The 24,833-nt window shown below is 44.4% G+C and overlaps 1 protein-coding gene across 1 annotated transcript in view; it reads left to right on the forward strand.

Moving 5' to 3' along the window:
- Nucleotides 1–24,833, forward strand: part of LOC139278745 (Y+L amino acid transporter 2-like) — a 121,979-nt gene that overhangs the window by 84,727 nt on the left and 12,419 nt on the right. Inside the window, exons 6-7 of the mRNA XM_070897838.1 lie at nucleotides 7,752–7,875; nucleotides 10,229–10,332. Of these exons, the coding sequence (XP_070753939.1) occupies nucleotides 7,752–7,875; nucleotides 10,229–10,332 (228 nt within the window). The remainder of the gene's footprint in view (nucleotides 1–7,751; nucleotides 7,876–10,228; nucleotides 10,333–24,833) is intronic.

The following is a 24,833-nucleotide window of genomic DNA, read 5'->3' on the forward strand; positions in this document are numbered from 1 at the left end:
TCTCTCAATTTTACCGTTATTATCTGATTCCCTTCGGTAAGCCATCAGCCACATTGCCTTCTGCTATGACACCTTTGTGAGTGGAGAGTTCACTCTCTCGCTTTCTGGATGGGTTAGTCCCCCTCCCTTATATCCTGTACCCATGGGTCAGTTGGGCTGATTCTACCGTGAATATATTTCACTATCAATTCATCCATAGACATTGCTTTTTTTATCACCCATAATCAATGCTCTTAGCTTGGTTCCTTTCGTGATCACCAAATCTGTAGGACTTCTTCCTATGGGTTTCAGACACCAAGACATATAAGAACATTGAGATGCAACAACGATTTGAATCTTTCCAAAACAATGGACTTTATGAAATAGATCAAAAAGGCTAAGTATTCCCTAGTTCAACACTACTCAGTGCAGGGTTAAAAGTATCAAAAGAAACTACAATTTCCCTAGCTTAACACTGTTGGATACAGGTATAAAAGTATCAAAATAAACGACAAATTCTCTAGCTTATAGGTTTAAAATAGCACCTTAGATAGATGAGTTGACAGCACAAATAGAAATAAATGGGTATGATCTGATAGCCATTACAGAGAATGGTTGCAAGGTGACCAAAATTGGGATCTGAATATTCAGGGATATTTGACATTCAAGGAGGATAGGCAGAAAGGAAAAGGAGGTGAGGTAACCCTGTTAATAAAGGATTTGATCAGTGCAGTAGTGAGAAATGATATTGGCCCAGAGGATCAAGATGTATATCAGTTTGGGTGGAGATAAGAAATAATAAGGGAAAGAAATCATTGGTGGGAGTAGTCCATAGGTCCCCTAAAAGTAGTTACACTGTAGGACAGAGTATAGATCAAGAAATAATGGAGGCTTGTAAGAAAGGTATTGCAATCATCATGGGTGATTTTAATCTTCACATAGAATGGACAAATCAAATTGGCAAAGGTAGCCTTGAGGACGAATTCATAGTGTGTATTCGGGATAGTTTCTTAGGACAATACATTCTGGAACCAACCAGGGAGCAGGCTATTTTAGATCTGGCAATGTGTAATGAGGTGGGATTAGTTAATGATCTCATAGAAAAGGATCCTCGAGGGAAAAGTGATCAAAGCATGTTAGAATTTCAAATTCAGTTTGAGGGTGAGAAACTTGGGTCTCAAACGAGTGTCCTGAACTTAAATACAGGAAATTACAAATTAATGAAGTCAGAGTTGGCTAAAGTGGTCTGGGAAAATAGATTAAAGGGTAAGACGGTAGATAAGCATTGACAGACATTTAAGTAGATATTTCATAACTCTCAAAGATAAATTCCAGTGAGAAAGAAAGACTCAGAGAAGGATGAACAATCTGTGGCTAACGAAGGAAGTTAAGGACAGTATCAAATTGAAAACAAAGGCATACAATATTACAAAGATTAGTCACAGGCCAGAGGATTGGGAAATGTTTAGCAACCAGCAAAGGACGACTAAAAAAAATGAGAGAGAGAAAATAGATTATGAGAGTAAACTAGAAAAAAATATTTTAAAAAGACAGCAAAAGTTTTTACAGGTATATAAAAAGGAAGAGAGTAGCTAAAGTAAACATTGGTCTCTTAGAGGATGAGACTGGGGAATTAATAATGGGGAACGGGGAAATGACAGAGACTTTGAAGAAATATTTTATATCGGTCTTCAAGGTAGAAGACACTTAAAGCATCCTAATAATAATAGATAATCAAGGGGCTATAGGGAGGGGGGAACTTAAAACAATCACTTACACTATAGAAAAATTACTCGGCAAACTAATGTGACTAAATGTTGGCAAGTCTCCTGGACCTGATGGTCTGCATCCTAGGGGCTTAAAAGAAGTGGCTGCAGAGATAGTGGATGCATTGGTTGTACTCTACCAAAATTCCCTGGATTCTGAAGAGGTCCCAGCGGATTGGAAAACTGAAAATATAATGCCCCTATTCAAGAAAGGAGGAAGACAGAAAGCAGGAAAATATAGACCAGTCAGCCTAACATCTGTCATTGGAAAAGTGCTGGAGTCTATTATTAAGGAAGTAGTAGCAGGGCATTTAGAAAATCATAATACAATCAAGGAGAGTCAGCACGGTTTTATGAAAGGGAAATCATGTTTGACAAATTTGCTGGAGTTCTTTGAGGATGTATCGAGCAGGGTGGATAAAGAGGAACCAGTAGTTGTAGTGTATTTGGATTTCCAGAAGGCATTCGATAAGCTGTCACATTAAAGGTTGCTGCACAAGATAAGAGCTCACAGGGTTGGGGGAAAATATATTAGCATGGATAGAGGATTGGCCAACTAACAGAAAACAGAGAGACAGGATAAATGCGTCATTTTCAGGTTGGCAAACTGTAACTTGTGGGGTGCCACAGGGATCGGTGCTGGGGCCTCAACTATTTACAATCTATATTAATGACTTGGAGGAAGGGACCAAGTGTAATGTAGCCAAATTCTGCTGATGATACAAAGACAGGTGAAGAGGACACAAATAATCTGAAAAGGGATAAAGATAAGTTAAGTGTGTGCAAAGATTTGGCAGATGGAGTATAATGTAGGAAAATATGAGGTTATCCACTTTAGTAGGAAGAATAAAAAAGCAAATTATTATTTAAATGGAGAGAAACTACAAAATGCTGTGGCACAGAGGGATCTGGGGGTCCGTGTACATGAAACACAAAAAGTTAGCATGCAGGTTGAGCAAGAAATTAGGAAGGAAAATGGAATGTTGGTCTTTATTGCAAAGGGGATGGAGTATAAAAGTAGGGAACTCTTGCTACAATTGTACAGGGCGTTGGTGAGACCACACCTGGAGTACTGCATACAGTTTTGGTCTCCTTATTTAAGGAGGGATATACTTGTATTGGAAGCAGTTCAGAGAAGGTTCACGAGGTTGATTCCTGAGATGAAGAAAGTTTGAGCAGGTTCAGGCTATACTCAATGGAGTTTAGAAGAATGAGAGATGATATTGAAACATATTGAAAGATTCTGAGGGGGCTTGACAGGGTAGATTCCGAGAGGATGTTTCCCCTCGTGGGGGAATCTAAAACTAGGGGCCATAGGGAATAACGGGTCGCCCATTTAAAACAGAGATGAGGAATTTCTTCTCTCAGAGAGTCGTGAATCTTTGGAATTCTTTGCCCAGAGAGCTGTGGAGTCTGGGTCATTGAATATATTTAAGATGAAGATAGACAGATTTTTGAACGATAGGGGAGTCAAGAGTTATGGAGAGCGAGCAGGAAAGTGGAATTGAGGCCAAGATCAGATCTGCCATGGTCTTATTGACTGGCGGAGTAGGCTCGAGGGGCCAAAAGGCCTACTCATGCTCCTATTTCTTATGTTCTTATGTAAAATTCCTTCCTTGCAATATTTATGCACTTGAGTTAACTGGTATACATACAGTTAAAAGATTCCTACCTCGCAATATCTATGTGACAGAGTTAACTACAATCCTTCCCGAGTGATCAGTTTGAGTTGGTCATAGACTCCGAAAGTTTGACTGCCCGGCTCAAAAACACATCCCTTGGTTTCTTCTTAATCGAGAGAGAGCAATCCTTTGTTCTATTCATATATGAACCCGACCTGCGTGTGAACACCATCGTCAGGTCGGGGCCATAAAAGGAGCGGAGGTGCGGCGGCCCGGGAGCAGCGTGGAGGTATGCCACTTCAGGGAGCAGCGCGAGCTGGTGCAGGAGGGAGACGGCAGCGAAGAGTGACGTCATCAAGGTCCAGGTCGGTAATTGGAGCGTGGCAGATACAGCAGGAGCGGCAAGAGACTGTGGAGGGATGTGATCGGGGCCCAGGAAGATGTGAGTTTGGGGCCAGGGGCAGCACGGGCCAGCCCACACTGCGATATGTTTGCGCACTAAGTCCGTGCAACAGAGAGGATCTCCAGTCATCTTAGATAACCCTGTCAAGCCCGTGTGATGGCTGTTGTGCAACGGCCACCACACGTAAAAAAAATCTATGCACAGGCATCTTCCACGCTTCAGGATGTAGTTCAGGACCTGGAGTATTGGGTCCTTCATTGAAACACCTGTGAACTCATCCTTTTTTGGCGTGGAAGCAAGTCATCCTCATTTCGAGGGACTGCCTATGATGATGATGATAAGAACATAAGAAATAGGAACAGGAGTAGGCCATACAGCCCCTCGAGCCTGCTCCGCCATTCAATAAGATCATGGCTGATCTGATCATGGACTCAGCTCCACTTCCCCGCCCGCTCCCCATAACCCCTTATCGTTTAAGAAACTGTCTATTTCTGTCTTAAATTTATTCAATGTCCCGGCATCCACAGCTCTCTGAAGCAGCGAATTCCACAGATTTACAACCCTCTGCAAGAAGAAATTTCTCCTCATCTCTGTTTTAAATGGGCAGTCCCTTACTCTCAGATCGTGCCCGCTAGTTCTAGTCTCCCCCATTAGTGGAAACATTCTCTCTGCATCCACCTTGTCAAGCCCACTCATAATCTTATACCTCTCGATAAGATCACCTCTCGTTGTTCTGAATTCCAATGAGTAGAAACCCAACCTACTCAACCTTTCCTCATATGTCAACCCCCTCATCCCCGGAATCAACCTAGTGAACCTTCTCTGAACTGCCTCCAAAGCAAGTATATCCTTTCGCAAATATGGAAACCAAAACTGCATGCAGTATTCCAGGTGTGGCCTCACCAATACCTTATATAGCTGTAGTAAGACTTCCCTGCTTTTATACTCCATCTCCTTTGCAATAAAAGCCAAGATACCATTTGTCTTCCTGATCAATTGCTGTACCTGCATTCTATCCTTTTGTGTTTCATGCACAAGTACCCCCAGGTCCCGCTGTACTACGGCACTTTGCAATCTTTCTCCATTTAAATAACAACTTGCTCTTTGATTTTTTTCTGCCAAAGTGTATGAACTCACACTTTCCAACATTATATTCCATCTGCCAAATTTTTGTCCACTCACTTAGCCTGCCTATGTCCTTTTGCAGATTTTTTTGTGTCCTCCTCACACATTGCTTTTCCTCCTATCTTTGTATCATCAGCAAACTTGGCTACGTTACACTTAGTCCCTTCTTCCAAGTCATTAATATAGATTGTAAATAGTTGGGGTCCCAGCACTGATCCCTGCGGCACCCCACTAGTTACTAGTTGCCAACCAGAGAATGAACCATTTAACCCGACTCTCTGTTTTCTGTTAGTTAACCAATCCTCTATCCATGCTAATATATTACCCCAACCCTGTGAACGTTTATCCTGTGCAGTAACTTTTTATGTGGCACCTTGTCAAATGCCTTCTGGAAGTCCAAATACATGACATCCACTGGTTCCCCTTTATCCACCCTATTCATTCCATCCTCAAAGAACTCCAGCAAATTTGCCAAACATGACTTCCCCTTCATAAATCCATGCTGACTCTGCCTGATCTAATTTTGCTTTTCCAAATGTCCTGCTACTGCTTTTTTAATAATGGACTCCAACATTTTCCCAACCACAGATGTTAGGCTAACTGGTCTATAGTTTTCTACTTTTTGTCTGCCTCCTTTTTTTTTTTAATAGGGGCATTACATTTACAGTTTTCCAATCTGCTGGGACCTCCCCAGAATCCAGGGAATTTTGGTAAATTACAACCAATGCATCCACAATCCCTGCCGTTACTTCTCGTAAGACCCTAGGATGCAAGTCATCAGGTCCAGGGGATTTATCTGCCTTTAGTCCCATTATCTTACTGTGTACCACCTCCTTAGTAATTGTGATTGTTTTAAGTTCCTCTCCCCCTATAGCCCCTAGACTATCCACTGTCAGAATATTGTTAGTGCCTCTACCGTAAAGACTGATACAAAATATTTGTTCAGAGTTTCTGCCATCTCATGTTCCCCATTACTAATTCCCCGGTCTCGTCCTCTAAGGGACCAGCATTTACTTTAGTCACCTTTTTCCTTTTTATATACCTATTGATATACTGCATAGCATGCCTGCTACTCGTGACAGCCTGATGTCCCGCTTCTGTTTAGCCAGAGATAACTTATTCCTTTTTGCTGATTGGCCAATTCCGATGTCATGAAACATGCCTTTTATTCCTGCTTGAATCCAAACTGCTTGTACGTGTGGAATGCCCATCCTCAGAGATATTTTTCTCAGCCTGAAGCACAGATGGCTTTTTTTTCTTCTCGCATAAGCCATCAAAACCTACCTGTCCTGATATCCCCTGTGGCTCGGTGTCAAATTTTGATTGATAACGCTGTTGTGAAGTGCCTTGGGACATGTTGCTACATTAAAGGCACAATATAAATGCAAGTTGTTGTAGTAGAAATCACTGACTAGTCATAGGTATGTCTACGCAACACTGTTTTAGTCACATGCACTAATTTTAGTAGAAAATGCCTTACATACACTCACACAATGAAGGTAATTTTACTTCAAAAGTGTATCTATATATTTAACATTCATCAACCAGCATTCAGTAACCCAGGAAGTAAAGCACTTACAACAATTTAAAAACACTTGCACATTCTGCTTTTTAACTTACCATTTTACCAACAAGCATGCAAAAAGATAGAAGTACACATGCACATACACATGTGCAAATATGAGTATTGACATCACATGTACAATAACGGTATCTATTTCTCATTTTTAATTTACTGATCAGAAATGCAATTCACTACCACTGAATTTCCAATTCATCACATATGACTAGTGGCTAACATATTAGACAACATTGACTTAGAACGATGAATTCCCATCTTCTGGTTTCTGAAACTAACCTGGAAACAAAAACACTCAATAACATTTTCTTTGTACAGTTTAGTGTCTTTGCATCGCTTTTCTTTGATTATTGTGATTTTATAAACAAGGCAATCAATTCAGACAAATCTATTACTCACAGTGAACACACAGTAGATCAGGGATGGGACCTATTGATTCAGTGAAAATTTCACCCAACCTATTCTATCAAGTAGCCAGGGGTTGTAATTTCCTGTGGAGCATAATCAGGAAGTTACACCCAAAATTACGTACATTTGTGCGCTCATTTTGCCAATGTCTATTTACACATAAATTTCCTGCCAATCTCATTAACATACGGCAGAATGTAAAACTGGGCATAAACAAGCAGAAGTCAATGTAAACAATCAGGACCCAAGGAACGCGATGAGCTCACACCATATATTCCCTTTTAAATACAAAAATTAAAGTTTCAAGCCATCTGACTAACATCCATGCACAGCACTTTTATGAACATGCATTCGTGGAAGCTTTACAATGTGTGATCTCCTGTGAGAGACTTAAATTAGAATTGTCCTGGGCCCGAAAACAACAGATGGATCAATGTGTAACTTAAAGATATTGTAATTGTCATACATTCTGGCACAATCATTTGCTGAAGTGTAGAGTGCTCAGTGTTATACAGCAGCTTTATTTAGCAAAACAGTATTCCACCTATATATAGTTAAAAGACTACTGCACAGATGCACTTCATATTAAATGCATATCTGTGCAAATATCCTTCATATCACAAAAATATCTTATTTGCTCTAGTGGCTGGTGTTAAACACAATTTTTAGATGACCAATAATGTCTTATATATATTATGTCACCATATTTAGCAAAACAAATACTTGAGCAGTGACGTTTTGAACTATATATTTTGAGTTGTTTTGAGGTAGCAAAACTGATGATCCAAACTATGTGAAGGCATTGATATATTAAGACTAGCTTTCTGTTGAATGGTCACACCTCATTGTTACCTTTCCTTGTCCTTCAGGAATCTCCCCCTTGCCATTTTTATTTCGGTGCCTCTAGTGACTGTCTTATATATTCTGACAATTGTGGGTTATTACACTGTGTTAGAACCAAGTGACATTGTCTCCAATGATGCTATAGCATTGGTAAGTACATTATAACAATGAGATGGTTTTTAAGCATTCTTGGTAAATGTTTCAGACTGAAGAAAGTGCCAGAAACAGCAGTTTACAACTTTGTTACCTAAGGTCACGTGAATGTAATGTGTGTGTTGTGAATGCTATAGTTTAACATGGATGTTGAAAAGATAAAATAAATATGCATTACTTACAAATTGAGATAGGTATAGAGAAACAAATTCTTGGCTGGGGTAAAGACAGCATCATATAAAAGGTAAATGGGTTTACAGGTAACGTATGTATGGTCAGTGTGATCTGCATTGGGGGCAAAGTACCTTAAAGAGGAGAAATGAAACGTGGCATGTCTGAGAGAAGATAAAACAGGAGAGAAGGGCCCCAAGAGGGGTAAAGAAAACAAGAGAAAAAAGGGAGCTCGACGTAATGGGCTCAGGTCTGGAGAGGCAGCCAAAAGAAATTCAGGTTACATAGGCACGCAGATTAGGATAGATATGTCCTCATTTAAACAGAGAATAGGGAGGTGACAATAAGAGAAAATCCAAAGTTAAAGGAGAGGTCCTGTGGTGAGAAGAAGTTGACTTATAGAAAGGGTGGAGTCAGCTTGCAGCATTGACGAAGTAACGTCCAAATTCAGAGACAGTGATGGAGGGCAAATGAGTCCAGGAACTGTTTAAAGAGCAAAGTATCAATGGTGCACTTCTGGAGAATTTCTTATGGAAAATGGAGAGCTGCCCATGAGCCGGCAACGTTTAATCCACGGGTCCAGCGGAGGTGAGTAATGGGGTCAGTGATACCAATATACCAGCAGAGGGATGAAAGGAATCAGCGGAAATGGGAAGTAGGCGAAAATTTGCAAAACAAAGTTCATTCAGCAACAATGGAACTGAATTCAGAGCAGGATGGAAACCAGGAGGAGCAGATAAGAGCTAGACCAGTGTATTAGATTTGTGCATTATAGTATTAGTAATTGAGATTACTATTTCCTTTATAAGGGTACCCTGCCACATAGTTGAAGGATATAAATTTGTACCAGCATTTACTCACACATTGACTTTCCAATTTCAGCTGTGTCTTGAATAGGTGATGGTAAGTGTAAGAGCATTTCTCCACATGGAGGTAAGGAGGGGTAAATTCAAAGACAGTACACAGGTTTGCTGGTACATAACTTATAGTGGATGGTTCAAGAGTGGCATTGACAGAGGATTAGAATTGGTTTGCCTATCCATACTTTCAGCTGTAGAATGATTTTTGGTACAAGTGTCTCTAAAAAGGGGGGACATAAAACATACCTGCAGTGTGCTATGGCCATCTTTAACTTCTATGCTCCTGCTCTGTATTAAAACAGTCTGTGCTGAAACAGGGATCAACAACAATTTACAATGAAAACACAGATATAAGGAACAGATTGTGACTGTGATAAAAAATATATCCTGTTTCCTCTGTTTCAAAAGAAGTCTTAACAAGGAGGTGAATAGAATCATAGAATGGTTACAAGCACAGAAGGAGGTCATTCAGCTCGTCGAGCCTATGCCGGCTCTCTGCAAGAGCACTTCAGCTAGTCCCACTCCCCTGCCCTTTCCCCGTAGTTCTGCAAATATTTTTCCTTCTTCAGGTACTTATCCAATTCCCTTTTGAAAGCCATGATTGAGTCTGCCTCTACCATCTTTCAAGCAGTGCATTGCAGATCATAACCATTCGCTGCATAAAAATGTTTTTCCTCATGTCGCCTTTGGTTCTTCTGCCAATCACCTTAAATCTGTGTCCTCTGGTTCTCCACCAATGGGAACAGTTTCTCTCTATCTACTCTGTCTAGACCCCTCATGTTTTTGAACACCTCGATCAAATCTCCTCTCAACCTTCTCTGCTCTAAGGAGAACAACGCCAGCTTCTCCAGTCTATCTGTGTTATTGAAGTCCCTCATCCCTTTAACCATTCGTGTAAATCTTTTATGCACCCTCTCTAAGGCCTTCACATCCTTAATATACTAGTTCAATTGGAAGAGGCAGAAGTCGAGAAAGATTTACATCAAACCTTTGCAAGAGCAAATTTAAATGTTCTAGAATATAGACAGAAGTACCCCATTTTCAGTCAACCTGGTCAGACGGTGCCGCGGTCTTCTGGAAGAAGGAGATTGGATTAGATATTCTATTTTGCCTCTGATTAGATGGGGTATTTTTAGAAAATTGAAAAAGACCCAAGCTGAAACTGACAATGGACAGGTCCACCTGTATGAAAATATCTTCTCAAGTATTATAATGAATTGCATATAAACAATTAGTGTATTTTAGAAAAATAAAACTTCTGAATCAAAAAATTATTTCATAAGTGCTCTGAGGTATAAAATTATTTTTTTTCTTTTTAGTCATTTGCAGACGAGACATTAGGAGTACTGAAATGGATTGTCCCATTAGCAGTGGCTCTCTCGTGTTTTGGTGGCCTTAATGCATCAATTCTATTAGCTTCAAGGTAAGCTTCCCTCCCAAGACCTAGTGCATGCTGAGACCAATCTCATTACCATTGTAATGTTCAATGTTTATCTGCCTTTGATACGTTTGTGTTAAAAAAGTGCACAATTCGCACTTATTAAAATGCACTTTGCTGGTTCTAGTAAGTTCCTCATTTAACAATTGCTAAAATTGATATGTATAGAATTTAATTTACTTTGTACAGCATGTGAAACTTTCTAGAAATGCCCCTCCTCACAGTTCTGCAACATTACAGTGTGCAGAATTTAAAAAAATCTATATCCACATTTCATTTTATTGGTTGTGAAATTTAGAGGTTTAAGAAGGTTAATTAAAAATCACAAAGCACACAATTAAAACAGACCCAACCACAAACATTGCACCCCACTAAAGTAGCAACAGGGATCTCTGCCACTAATCTTTAACCAGAGCTAGAATTTTCACCTAAAAAAAGAGTGGATTTGGAGCGTGGGACAGTTGAATTATTAAAAATGGGATTCCCGACCTTATCCCGCATCCAACCCGCCACTTCCGATTTTAATCAAGGTGGGATGGGGGGCAGGCGACTAACCTACTCCCAGGATATTATGTATGCAATAAAGGTTCAAACTGAGTACTGTTTAACTAAGCAAGGTACAACCTTGCTTCTGCTTTATTTTGGCCCAAAGTGTCTGACTCACAAAATGGCTGGCCTTTTATACCAGAACAGCACCATGTGCGTGCTGCTCAGTGGCTTCCAGCAATTACACCATCTGGTGGCTACAAACAGCATGTATATACATGACAATACCCTCCTCTGAGATCTTATCATAGTCTTTCACAGGTTGAGACAGTCCGGTGCTTTACGCTCCCGGGTTGACAGTCTCAGTTCGATTCCGGCCTTGTTGTGGCTGGTGGCTGGATGACTGACTTATTGGGGGTGGCAGTGACCATGTCAGAAATTGCAAGTCCATTTTTATTGAACAAGTCCGTGATGGAAATTCTGGGTCCACTGATGACCCTTGAGTCGACTGAAGGCTGCTGGTAGGTTGGTTGGTTGTCGACAGTTTCTTCGTCCAACTGCTCTGGCTTGTCTGTGTGCCTCAGCTTTGTTTGATCCATGTGTTTCCTGCAAATTTGCCCATTCTTGAGCTTCATAACAAATATTCTGTTGCCATGACCGTATCAGCAATCCATTTGGGACCTTGACCATAATTCAACACATATACAGGATCATAAACAGAAATCTCGTGTGACACAATTGCGCAATCATGGTACCCTTGTTGACTCTGTCTTCTGTATTCAACATGATTACTTAAATCCGGGTGTACAAGAGATAACTTGGTCTTAAGACCTCTTTTCATCATGAGTTCAGCAGGCGAGACCCCCGAGAGTGTGTGGGGTCTTGTCCTGTAACTCAGCAGTATGCAAGACAAGCAGGTCTGCAGTGACTCTTGGGTTACTCTCCTCATGCTTTGCTTGATAATTTGTACTGCACGTTCTGCTTGCCCATTGGACGCAGGCTTGAATGGTGCTGACCTTACATGTTTTATGCCATTAAGTTTTACAAACTCCTGACTGATGTAGCACGACCCATTGTCGCTCACCGCTATGTCAGGCGGACCATGTGTCACGAACATGACATTGAGATTCTCTATGGTTCCGTGGACGTACTGGATAACATGATTAGGCGTTCTATCAACTTCGAATAAGCATCCACCACCATAAAAACATCTTGCCCAGGAAGGGACCTGCAAAATCTACATGGATCCTGGACCAAGGTTTGGATGGCCATGACCACTGACTCAGTGGCGATTTCGCTGGTGCTTTGTTGAGCTGCATGCAGGTATTGCACTGATGCACGCATGCTTCCAGCTCAGAATCAATTCCTGGCCACCATACGTGGGACCTGGTGATGGCCTTCATCATCAATATGATGGCCTTCATCATCAAGAGGGAGTTAGATATGGCCCTTACGGCAAAGGGGGTCAAGGAGTATGGAGAGAAAGCAGGAAAGGGGAACTGAGAGAATGATCAGCCATGATCTTATTGAATGGCAGTGCAGGCTTGAAGGGCCGAATGGCCTACTCCTGCACCTATTTTCTATGATTCTATGTTACTATACCAGGATGTGTGCTGTGTAACTCACGCTTGAATAGACAGTTCGTCCTTGCGACGAATATACGGTTTGGCCTCCTCGCACATTTGCTTAGGTATGGCAGACCAATCCCCTTTGAAGATACAACCTTTTACCATGGATAATATCGGGTCCTCGCTGGTCCAGGTCTTAACTTGTTGAGCCATGACAGGGGTACCTTCACTCTCAAAAGCATCCATGATTAACATTAAATCTGCCGGTTCTGGCGTTTCTACCTCCGGTATGGGCAACGGCAACCGGCTCAAAGCATCGGCACAATTCTCTGCCAGGTCTGTTGCAAATGACATAATTATAGGCAGATAATGTCAGCGCCCACCTTTTCGATGCAGGATGAAGCATTGGTATTGATACCTTTGCTCTCGGAAAACAACGAAATGAACGGCTTGTGATCGGTCTCTAATTCGAACCTCAGACCGAACAGGTATTGATGAATCTTTTTAACACCGTACACGCACGCTAAAGCTTCTTTTTCTACCATACTGTAGGCTCTTTCTGCTTGAGACAAACTTTTGGATGCATAAGCGACAGGTTGAAGTTTCCCTGACTCATTGGCTTGTAACACGCAACCAATTCCATATGACGATGCGTCACAGGTGAAAACTAAACGTTTACATGGGTCATAATGTACCAGCAGCTTGTTCAAGCAAAGCAGATTGGTGGCTTTCTTGAAGGCTCTGTCTTGCAATGTGTCCCACACCCAGTTGTTGCCTTTTCTCAATAGCATGTGCAGTGGTTCAAGTAAGGTGCTCAATTTAGGTAGGAAGTTGAGTAGACCCAGGAACGAACGCAGCTCCGTCATGTTCTGCAACTTGGATGCGTTCATGATGGCTTGGGTTTTCACGTCAGTAGGTCTGATGCCTCAGTGGCGATTTTCCTCCCGAGGAATTCGACCTCCGGTCCATGAAGACGCACTTTGGGCATTTAAGTCTGAGTCCCACTCTGTCCAAACGCAGTAGAACCTCTTCCAGGTTGTTCAGATGCTCCTTGGAGTCACGACCGGGGATCAGGAGGTCACCTTGGAACACGACGGTTCTGGGTACGGACTTCAGTACATTTTCCATATTCCTAATATTGCTACAGCCGAGCGAATTCCAAACGGGCACCTGTGGTAAATAAACAGTGCTTTGTGCGTGTTAATGCACATAAGTCTTTTCGACGTCTCGATCAACTCCTGCGTCATGTAGGCCGACGTCAAGTCCAGTTTTGTGAACGACTTCCCTCTGGCTAGCATCGCAAACAAGTCATCAGCCTTCGGTAACGGGTACTGATCTTGTTTCGAAACCCTGTTGATCGTAGCCTTGTAGTCTCCACAGATTCGGACTGTGCCAGCACAGGAACAATGGGGCAGGCTCACTCATTAAATTCAACCAGTGATATGATCCCTTCACGCTGGAGTCTGTTCAGTTCAATTTCGACCTTCTCCCTCATCATATACGGCACTGGTGGACGGGTCTTGAATCTGAGTCCACGTCAATCTGCACCTTGCCTCCCGTGAATTTGCCGATACCCGGTTCAAACAGCGAGGAGAACTTGCTCAATACTTGGGCACATGTATCTTCCTCCAATGCCAACGCCTTTCTGTCATTTCAGTCGCATATGATTTTCTCCAACCAGCTCCTGCCGAGCAGCGTTGGGCCTTTGCCTGGAACAATCCACAGCAGTAACTCGTGAACTGCACCGTTATATGACCCATTAATTTGTGCATTGCCAATCACCTTTATCAGTTCTTCGCTGTACATGCGCAGCTTGGCATTAACAGGGCTCAGCCTGGGCCTCACAGTCTTAGTATCCCACAGCTTATTAACTGCCCCCTTGTTCGATCGATTGACTCACCCGTGTCCAGTTCCATCGATACCGGTATCCCGTTAACCTTCACATTAATCAAAATTGGTTTACTCTTGGTTATGAAAGAGTACAGTCCATACACTTAGTCCTCTGGCACCTCGGATTGCGTATCTGGATCCACGCTAGTCTGACTCTCATCCTCCACGTGGTGTGTCGCAGATCGCTTGCTCATCTGCGGACACTTGCGCTGGAGACGCCCCACTCTTAGACAGCCTTTGCAACTATATTGCTTAAATCGGCACTGCTGGTGCCGATGATTTCCCCCACAACGCCAACACGGAGAAGTCGGATACATTCCCGCTGTCGGACTTTGGGCAGTCACAGGTTTCGCGAACGCAGCCGGATAGGCCCTGCCATGTGCCGCTCTGCCAAACCAATCGCATTTACAGTACTTGCCGAGGTTCGGTTCTTCACCGCTATTTGCTTTCCTGTCTGTTGTCATACATGATTGAGCGATCTGGATGGCTCTTTTTAAATCCAACTCCTCCACCGCCAGAAGTTTGTGCAGGATCACCTCATGGTTGATACCGATAACAAAGAAATCCCACAGCATGTCTGCCAACATCGTCCCGAACTTGCACGGTCCCGCTAGACGTCTCGGGTTGGCAACGAATTCCGCCGCGCTCTGGCCCTCCAATCAAACGTGTGTATAAAACCCAAATCTCGAGATGATGATGCCGTCGTCTGGCTTAAGGTGCTCCCGTACCAATGTACACAACTCCTCGTACATTTTCTCTGATGGATCACTAGGCATGAGTAGATTCTTTATCAGACCATAGATCTTTGAACCGCACACAGTGAGGAACACGGCCCAGCGCCGATCTGCATCGTCAACCCCCTCCATTTTGTTGGCCATGAAGTACTGGTTCAAACAGCTCCACGAATCGCTCTAAAAATCCAATCGTGCTCTTTTTGCAAACAAAGGTTCTTGTATTCTCGTCGCCAAATGTTATGTATGCAATAAAGGTTCAAACTGAGTACTGTTTAACTAAGCAAGGTACAACCTTGCTTCTGCTTTATTTTGGCCCAAAGTGTCTGACTCACAAAATAGCTGGCCTTTTATATCAGAGCAGCACCAAGTGCGTGCTTCTCAGTGGCATCCAGCAATGACACCATCTGGTGGCTACAAACAGCATGTACATACATGACACAGGGGGGGCGGTATGTCAATTTAAATATTATAATGAGGCTGGGAGCCTCTTTTTTCACCTCCATTTTGAATGGTCTGCATGTGGACAGGTTTCACACAATTTGTTATGTATGTGAACCTCACCTGAGTGCAAGACTCGTCACTAGGGGGCACACCTGTGGGAGACCTATGGGTCACCTGTGTACCTTGGGGCAAGGAGGTATAAAAGGCAGGCCACCATGCTGCTGCCTCACTTTGGAGTTATATTAAAGAGACTAAGGTCACAATGGTTTGAGCTTACAACACAGTCTCGGAGTTATTCTGAACTTAACAACTGGCGACGAGTTACAGATCACGAACTTTCACGCGGAAATGGCTGCCGTTGGTATTCTTGAGAGATTTGTTGAGGGTGATGATTGGGAAGCCTTCGTTGAGCGTCTCAACCAGTACTTCGTGGCGAATGAGCTGGACACAGCTGAGACGGAGACCAAGCGCAGGGCGATTCTCCTCACCCCATGCAGGTGGTCGGTATATGGCCTCCTCAAAGAGCTACTGGTCCCAGACAAACCAACAGATAAGACTTACACATAGCTCTGTGCGCTGGCTCGAGAACACCTCCAGTCAAAGGAGAACATCTTATTGGCCAGGTATCACTTACACGTACCATCGCTCTGAGGGCCAAAACATGGCGAGCTTTGTCGCCGACTTAAGACGCCTTTGCGAGACCATGCAAATTTGCAGGATCTTTGGGGAAATGTTGCGGGACATTTTCGTGTTCGGAATTGGCCACGAGGCCATCCTCCGCAAACTACTGTCTGCCGAATCCTTAGATCTGAGCAAGGCCATCACGATAGTCCAGGCCTTCACATCCACGAGCAACAACACGAAACAGATATCTTCACAGAATCGAAGCTCACCGGCAAGTACTGTGCATAAAATAATGCCCTCAGCAGGCAGAACTCTACATAGTAGGGCCCACACGACCGCAGAGGCCAGGCCTAGGGTAACTCAGAGACCATTGGGGAGTGCTAATGTGAATCCATTAACACCATGCAGGCGCTGCGGGGGCAGTCACAGAGCCCATCAATGTCGATTCAAGCACTACGTGTGCAAGGGCTGTGGAACTACGGGGCACCTCCAGCGAATGTGCAAGCGATCTCGGACTCACCACGTGGCAGAGCCAGCCGAGAGCAACCAATCCAGCGCGGACCACGCTGAACGAGCAGGAGAGGCAACTCAACCGGAGGATGAGGAGGAAATGTATGGGGTACACACCTTCACTACCAAAAGCCCTCCGATAAAGTTAAAAGTCAAACTTAATGTCATTCCGGTCTCCATGGAATTGGACACGGGGGCGAGTCAATCGATTGAGTGCTTTTGAGAAACTGTGAAGTAACAAGGCACAGAGACCAAAACTGAGCCCGATTCACACCATGCCGCGCACTTACACCAAAGAACTTATACCTGTTATCGGCAGTGCGGTAGTGAAAGTATCGTATGACGGAAGGGTGCATGATTTACCACTATGGATTGTACCAGGTGATGGCCCAACGCTGTTCGGCAGGAGCTGGCTAGGTAAGATCCAGTGGAACTGGGACGACATCAAAGCACTGTCCTTCATGGATGACGCCCCATGCGCCCAGGTGCTAAACAAATTCCCGCCGTTATTTGAGCCAGGCATTGGCAACTTCACAGGCGCTAAAGTGCAGATCCATCTTGTTCCTGGGGCACGGCCCGTTCATCACAAGGCCCGAGCAGTCCCATATATGATGCGAGAGAAAGTCGAAATCGAGCTGGACAGACTTCAACGAGAGGGAATCATATCGCCAGTCAAGTTCAACGAGTGGATCAGTCCAATCGGCCGGTACTAAAGAGCAATGGGACCGTCAGAATCTGTGGGGACTACAAGGTGACGATCAACCGAGTCTCGGGTAGCGGGTACAGGACCAGCTACCCAAAGCGGAGGTCTTATTCGCAATGCTAGTAGGGAGGAAGTCATTCACCAAGCTAGACCTAACCTCCGCTTACATGACACTGGAGCTGGCTGAACCGTCAAAGAAATTGACGTGCATCAACACGCACAAAGGACTGTTCATGTACCACAGATGCCCCTTTTGGATTTGCTCGGCTGCGGCCATCTTCCAGAGGAACATGGAGAGTCTGCTGAAATCTGTTCCATGCACCGTGGTGTTCCAAGACGAATCTTGACCACTGGTCGTAACATCACCGAACACTTGCACAACCTGGAAGAGGTTCTAAAGTGACTGGACAGAGTGGGACTCAGGTTGAAACGCTCCAAGTGTGTATTCCTGGAACCAGAGGTCGAATTTCTGGGGAGAAAGATTGCGGCGGACGGCGTCAGACCCACAAACTCCAAGACAGAGGCTATCAAGAATGCACCCAGACCACAGAATGTGACAGAGCTGCGTTCGTTCCTCGGACTCCTCAACTACTTTGGTAACTTTCTACCAGGGTTGAGCACTTTGCTGGAACCCTTGCATTTGTTGCTACGCAAGAGTTTGGGGTAAATCTCAAGAGACAGCCTTTAATAAGGCCAGAAACCTGCTATGCTCCAACAAGTTACTTGTATTGTATTACCCATGTAAACGCTTAGTACCAGCATGTGATGCGTCGTCGTACGGGGTCGGTTGTGTGTTACAGCAAGCAAACGTGTCAGGCAAACTGCAACCGGTTGCATATGCGTCCAGAAGTTTATCCAAGGCTGAGTATGGTTGAGAAAGAAGTGTTGGCTTGTGTATACGGGGTTAAGAAAATGCACCAATTTGGTCTCCGGTTCAAGCTCGAAACCGACCACAAACCGCTTACTTCACTGCTCTCAGAAAGCAAAGATATCAACACCAATGCTTCGGCCCGCAGATGGGAACTAACATTGTCTGCATATGACTATGTAATCCGCCACAGACCAAGCACTGAAAACTGCGCTAACGCCCTCAGTCAGCTGCCATTGCCCACCATCGGGGTAGAAATGGCGCAACCCGCAGACTTGCTTCTGGTAATGGATGCTTTTGAGAGCAAGGGGTCAACCGTCATGGCTCGCCAGATCAGGACCTGGCCCAGCCAAGACCCTCTGCTATCACTAGTAAAAAGATGCATCCTCAATGGGAGCTGGTCGGGGGTTCCCGGGGAAATGCAAGATGAAATTAAGCTTTTTCACCGACGCAAGGACGAACTGTCAGTCCAGTCGGATTGTTTTCTATGGGGGAATCATGCGATTTTACTTAAAAAGGGCAGGGAAACATTTATATGTGACCTACACAGTACCCACCCAGGCATAGTCACGATGAAGGCTATCGCCAGGTCACACGTCTGGTGGCCCGGCATTGACTCCGAATTAGAGTCATGCATACACCAATGCAACTTGCTCATACCCAGCAACACACCCAGGGAGGCCCCCCGAGTCTGTGGTCATGGCCCTCCAAACTGTGGTCCAGGGTCCATGTAGATTTCGCTTTCTAGGGAAGATGTTTCTAGTAGCAGTGGACGCTTACTCAAAATGGATTGAATAATAATGTCATCATGGGGGGAGGCCATCTTAGACTGGGTGTTATGTAATGAGAAAGGATTAATTAGCAATCTCGTTGTGCGAGGCCCCTTGGGGAAGAGTGACCATAATATGGTGGAATTCTGCATTAGGATGGAGAATGAAACAGTTAATTCAGAGACCATGGTCCAGAACTTAAAGAAGGCTAACTTTGAAGGTATGAGGCGTGAATTGGCTGAGATGGATTGGCGAATGATACTTAAGGGGTTGACTGTGGATGGGCAATGGCAGACATTTAGAGACCGCATGGATGAACTACAACAATTGTACATTCCTGTCTGGCATAGAAATAAAAAAGGGAAGGTGGCTCAACCGTGGCTATCAAGGGAAATCAGGGATAGTATTAAAGCCAAGGAAGTGGCATACAAATTGGCCAGAAATAGCAGCGAACCTGGGGACTGGGAGAAATTTAGAACTCAGCAGAGGAGGACAAAGGGTTTGATTAGGGCAGGGAAAATGGAGTATGAGAAGAGGCTTGCAGGGAACATTAAGACGGATTGCAAAAGTTTCTATAGATATGTAAAGAGAAAAAGGTTAGTAAAGACAAATGTAGGTCCCCTGCAGTCAGAATCAGGGGAAGTCATAACGGGGAACAAAGAAATGGCGGACCAATTGAACAAGTACTTTGGTTCGGTATTCACGAAGGAGGACACGAACAACCTTCCGGTTATAAAAGGGGTCGGGGGGTCTAGTAAGGAGGAGGAACTGAGGGAAATCCTTATTAGCCGGGAAATTGTGTTGGGGAAATTGATGGGATTGAAGGCCGATAAATCCCCAGGGCCTGATGGACTGCATCCCAGAGTACTTAAGGAGGTGGCCTTGGAAATAGTGGATGCGTTGACAGTCATTTTCCAACATTCCATTGACTCTGGATCAGTTCCTATGGAGTGGAGGGTAGCCAATGTAACCCCACTTTTTAAAAAAGGAGGGAGAGAGAAAACAGGGAATTATAGACCGGTCAGCCTGACATCGGTAGTGGGTAAAATGATGGAATCAATTATTAAGGATGTCATGGCAGTGCATTTGGAAAGAGGTGACATGATAGGTCCAAGTCAGCATGGATTTGTGAAAGGGAAATCATGCTTGACAAATCTTCTGGAATTTTTTGAGGATGTTTCCAGTAGAGTGGATAAGGGAGAACCAGTTGATGTGGTATATTTGGACTTTCAGAAGGCGTTCGACAAGGTCCCACACAAGAGATTGATGTGCAAAGTTAGAGCACATGGGATTGGGGGTAGTGTACTGACATGGATTGAGAACTGGTTGTCAGACAGGAAGCAAAGAGTAGGAGTAAATGGGTACTTTTCAGAATGGCAGGCAGTGACTAGTGGGGTACTGCAAGGTTCTGTGCTGGGGCCCCAGCTGTTTACACTGTACATTAATGATTTAGATGAGGGGATTAAATGTAGTATCTCCAAATTTGCGGATGACACTAAGTTGGGTGGCAGTGTGAGCTGCGAGGAGGATGCTGTGAGGCTGCAGAGCGACTTGGATAGGTTAGGTGAGTGGGCAAATGCATGGCAGATGAAGTATAATGTGGATAAATGTGAGGTTATCCACTTTGGTGGTAAAAACAGAGAGACAGACTATTATCTGAATGGTGACAGATTAGGAAAAGGGGAGGTGCAAAGAGACCTGGGTGTCATGGTACATCAGTCATTGAAGGTTGGCATGCAGGTGCAGCAGGCGGTTAAGAAAGCAAATGGCATGTTGGCCTTCATAGCAAGGGGATTTGAGTACAGGGGCAGGGAGGTGTTGCTACAGTTGTACAGGGCATTGGTGAGGCCACACCTGGAGTATTGTGTACAGTTTTGGTCTCCTAACCTGAGGAAGGACATTCTTAATATTGAGGGAGTGCAGCGAAGGTTCACCAGACTGATTCCCGGGATGGCGGGACTGACCTATCAAGAAAGACTGGATCAACTGGGCTTGTATTCACTGGAGTTCAGAAGAATGAGAGGGGACCTCATAGAAACATATAAAATTCTGACGGGGTTAGACAGGTTAGATGCAGGAAGAATGTTCCCAATGTTGGGGAAGTCCAGAACCAGGGGTCACAGTCTAAGGATCAGGGGTAAGCCATTTAGGACTGAGATGCGGAGGAACTTCTTCACCCAGAGAGTGGTGAACCTGTGGAATTCTCTACCACAGAAAGTTGTTGAGGCCAATTCACTAAATATATTCAAAAAGGAGTTAGATGAGGTCCTTACTGCTAGGGGGATCAAGGGGTATGGCGAGAAAGCAGGAATGGGGTACTGAAGTTGAATGTTCAGCCATGAACTCATTGAATGGCGGTGCAGGCTAGAAGGGCCGAATGGCCTACTCCTGCACCTATTTTCTATGTTTCTATGTATGTCCACTGCTACCATTGAAAGCCTCAGGGCCATGTTCGCCACCCATGGTTTTCCCGACGTCCTCGTCAGTGACAATGGACCATGTTTCACCAGCTCAGAATTCAACGAGTTCATACCTGCAATGGCATCAAGCATGTCAGATCTGCCCCATTTAAGCCCGCACCCAATGGTCAAGCGGAACAGGCAGTCCAAGCAAAACTTGAGACGTGTAACGGACAGCTCCTTGCAGACCCGGTTATCTAGGGTCCTTCTCAGCTACTGGACGCGCCCCCACTCACTCACGGGGGTTCCCCACTGCAGAATTGTTAATGAAGAGAGCACTCAAAACCAGGCTCTCCTTAGTCCACCTGGATCTCAATGATCATGTAGAAACCCGGCGGCACCGGCATAACGTGCACCATGATCGTGCGGCGGCCTCGTGTGATATTGAGGTCAATGATCTGGTGTTTGTTCTAAATTACGGTCACGGTCCCAAGTGAATTGCTGGCACTGTCTTAGCCAAGGAAGGGAATAGAGTGTTTGTTGTGAAATTGTTGAATGGACAAACATGCAGAAAGCATCTGGATCAGACCAAACTGCGATTTACGGACTACCAAGAACAGTTTGAAGAAGACCCTACCATCTATGATCCACCAACACACACCCAACCAGCAATTGACCTCGCTGTCAACCACGAGGATGAACCCACCTTGCCAGATAGTCCGATCAGACCAGCCGAGCTGCCATGCAGCGATGATCCGAATAACTCATCCAGGCCAGGATTTCAACTCAGGCGATCGACCAGGGAACGCAGACCGCCAGATTGCCTCAACCTGTAAATAACGTGTACTCAAGACTTTGGGGGGGAAGTGATGTTATGTATGTGAACCTCACCTGAGTGTAAGACTTGCCACTAGGGGGCACACCTGTGAGAGACCTATGGGTCACCTGTGTACCCTGGAGCAATAAGGTATAAAAGGCAGTCCACCACGCTGCTGCCTCACTTTGGAGTTATATTAAAGAATGGTTTGAGCTTACAACACAGATTCGTGGAGTTATTCTGAACTTAACACAATTCGTGAAACCTGGCAGTTAAACCGAGGTGGGGATTGCTGCATCCAGGAGGTAAGTGGCTTTATACCCACCTCCTGCATCCAGGATCCCTACCTTTCACCCCCCCCCCCTCACGATCAGAGACCCCAGCGCGAGGCCTCCGATCATCCCCCGCAGGCCTCCGATCCCTGCCATGAGGCCTCTCCCACTCCCACCCTATCGATGATGCTGAGGCCGGCAAAAATCCTCTGGTGGCCAGCCCCAATCCTCTCTCCCCCCCCCCCCATCCCCTGCCGATGCTCCAGCCGACAACCCCCTCCCTGTTGAACCCCCAGCCTCCGGACACCCCCTCTCGATCCCCGATCCTCTCCCACCCTGGCCGATCCCTGATGTGTGCAGAATAACTCCACAAGACTATGTATTGTAAGCTCAATCTGTTATGACTTTGGTCTCTTTAATGTAACTCCAGAGTGAGTAAGCAGCATGGTAGACTGCCTTTTATACCTGCTTGCCCAGGGTGTGCAGGTGACCCTTGGGTCTCCCACAGGTGCGCCCCCTGGTGGCAAGTCTTACACATTTGGTAATGTTTGCATACATAACATCTGACACACACCCCTCCACGATCCCCAACCTCCCTTGCGACACCCGAGCCCCCCACAATGCCCCCGTGAACCGACCCATCGCTTCTTCTCAGTCTCTCAATCTGGCTGGCTGCGGGCGGGAATCCGAGGCTTTTCATGCAAATCAGGCCCTGCGGTTAAAGTCGGCAAGACCTGCAGGAAACCTGACCTCCCAGGTTTCCCACCCGCCTCGGCGGGCCCCCGTTCCTAACCCGCCTACCTGGAGAAAATTCCGGCCCAAGTCACTCCCTATATAGGTTTAGTGTACGGAGAGGTTCAGTCAACCGCACTCAAATTTGGTAAGCCAAAATCCAAAAGCCACCAAACGTTAAATCAATGGGCAAGTGCAGCAGTACATCTGTTCTAGTTCCCTTATCATTTCTTTCTCAGAATGTCAGTGTGGAGTATTGTTTGTTATAAATGCAACCAGTGGATCTTCTCTATTGAATCTAAAAATATTTCCTGAGAATCCCCACAGGAACCAACTCTAAGTTGGTCAAGGTACTCAATGACTGAAAATACAAAATCCCAAATATACATTCCTTATCTTCTATTGAAGCTTGGGCTATTTGACCAGACTAACCTATAAATCACTCGGTTATTTTTACTTCTACATTGTTGAATTGTATCCCACTTTTCTACTTTTGAATTGTAAGAGAAATGCAAGATTGGCCCTACCTCACTCCATTATACTTTATTGCCTTTCTCTATATTTTAATGGATGGAAAATTATGTGCAGCTTGTGCTTGATTTTGCAATAAGGGCTTCTTCAATTCCAAGCTGTCACGTCCGGACACTGAACAGGAAAATCTCGGCCACAATCTGTGCAATATTTCTTGCTCACTTAACTCGGATAAGTATTCATTAAATCCACAGCTTGTCTAGATACAGCATCATTAATCATGCAACTGTGCGCCATTGGTGAAGCTTTTTCATTTCACCAATACAGATTATTTATATACAAGAGTTAAATATGTTCAGATTATGACATACTTTAACATTAGCAGGTAAAAAAAAGAAAGACTTGGATTTATATAACTGCTGAAAACATTGCCCTAAGCTTTACAATTCTAAAACACCTCATATTCAAGAGTGCTGCGAGCCCAAAGGAATTTATAAGGTCCTCTCATGAATAAAATCAACCCAGTATTGCACCAAAATTGTAATTAAATGATCATTGCTGTGTTGACATTTGCCCATCAGCACCCGTGTAACATCAAAATGATTAAAAGCCATTAAGTCCATCTAAGAAAGAACTTGAATTTATGCAGCACTTGCATCCCAAACCACTTCACAAATAAAGAATTAATATTAAAATACAGTCGCATTTTTGCAGCAGCCAATTTACACAGAGCAAGATCCCACAAATAGCAACATGAACAACAGATAACTTGTTTTGGTGGCATTGGTTTAGGGATGAATGATTTCAAGAAAATACCATGTGATCTTTTATGTCCACCCGAGTCATCATCATCATAGGTGGTCCCTCGAACGAGAATGACTTGCTTCCACGAGTTCACAAGTGTTTCGATGAAAGACCCGAGGCCTCAGTTTCAGGTCTTAACCAAAAGATGGCACTTCCAATAATGCAGCATTCCTTCAGTGTTGCACTGAAGTATCTTGCAGGATTATGTGCTCAAGTCACTGGAGTGGGGCTTGAAGCCACAAATTTCTAATGTAAAGGTGAGAATACTACCAATGCGTAAACTTGCCCTGTTGAATTGCAGCAATTTTTCTGTTGCAATTATATTCCTGATGAGGAGAAAACAGACCACTTCAACTCAATTCATTTGGAACTGGTAGCAACTTGGTGAGGTGTATTA

Source organism: Pristiophorus japonicus, chromosome 13, assembly GCF_044704955.1.
Source record: "Pristiophorus japonicus isolate sPriJap1 chromosome 13, sPriJap1.hap1, whole genome shotgun sequence".
Lineage (NCBI taxonomy): Eukaryota > Metazoa > Chordata > Chondrichthyes > Pristiophoridae > Pristiophorus > Pristiophorus japonicus.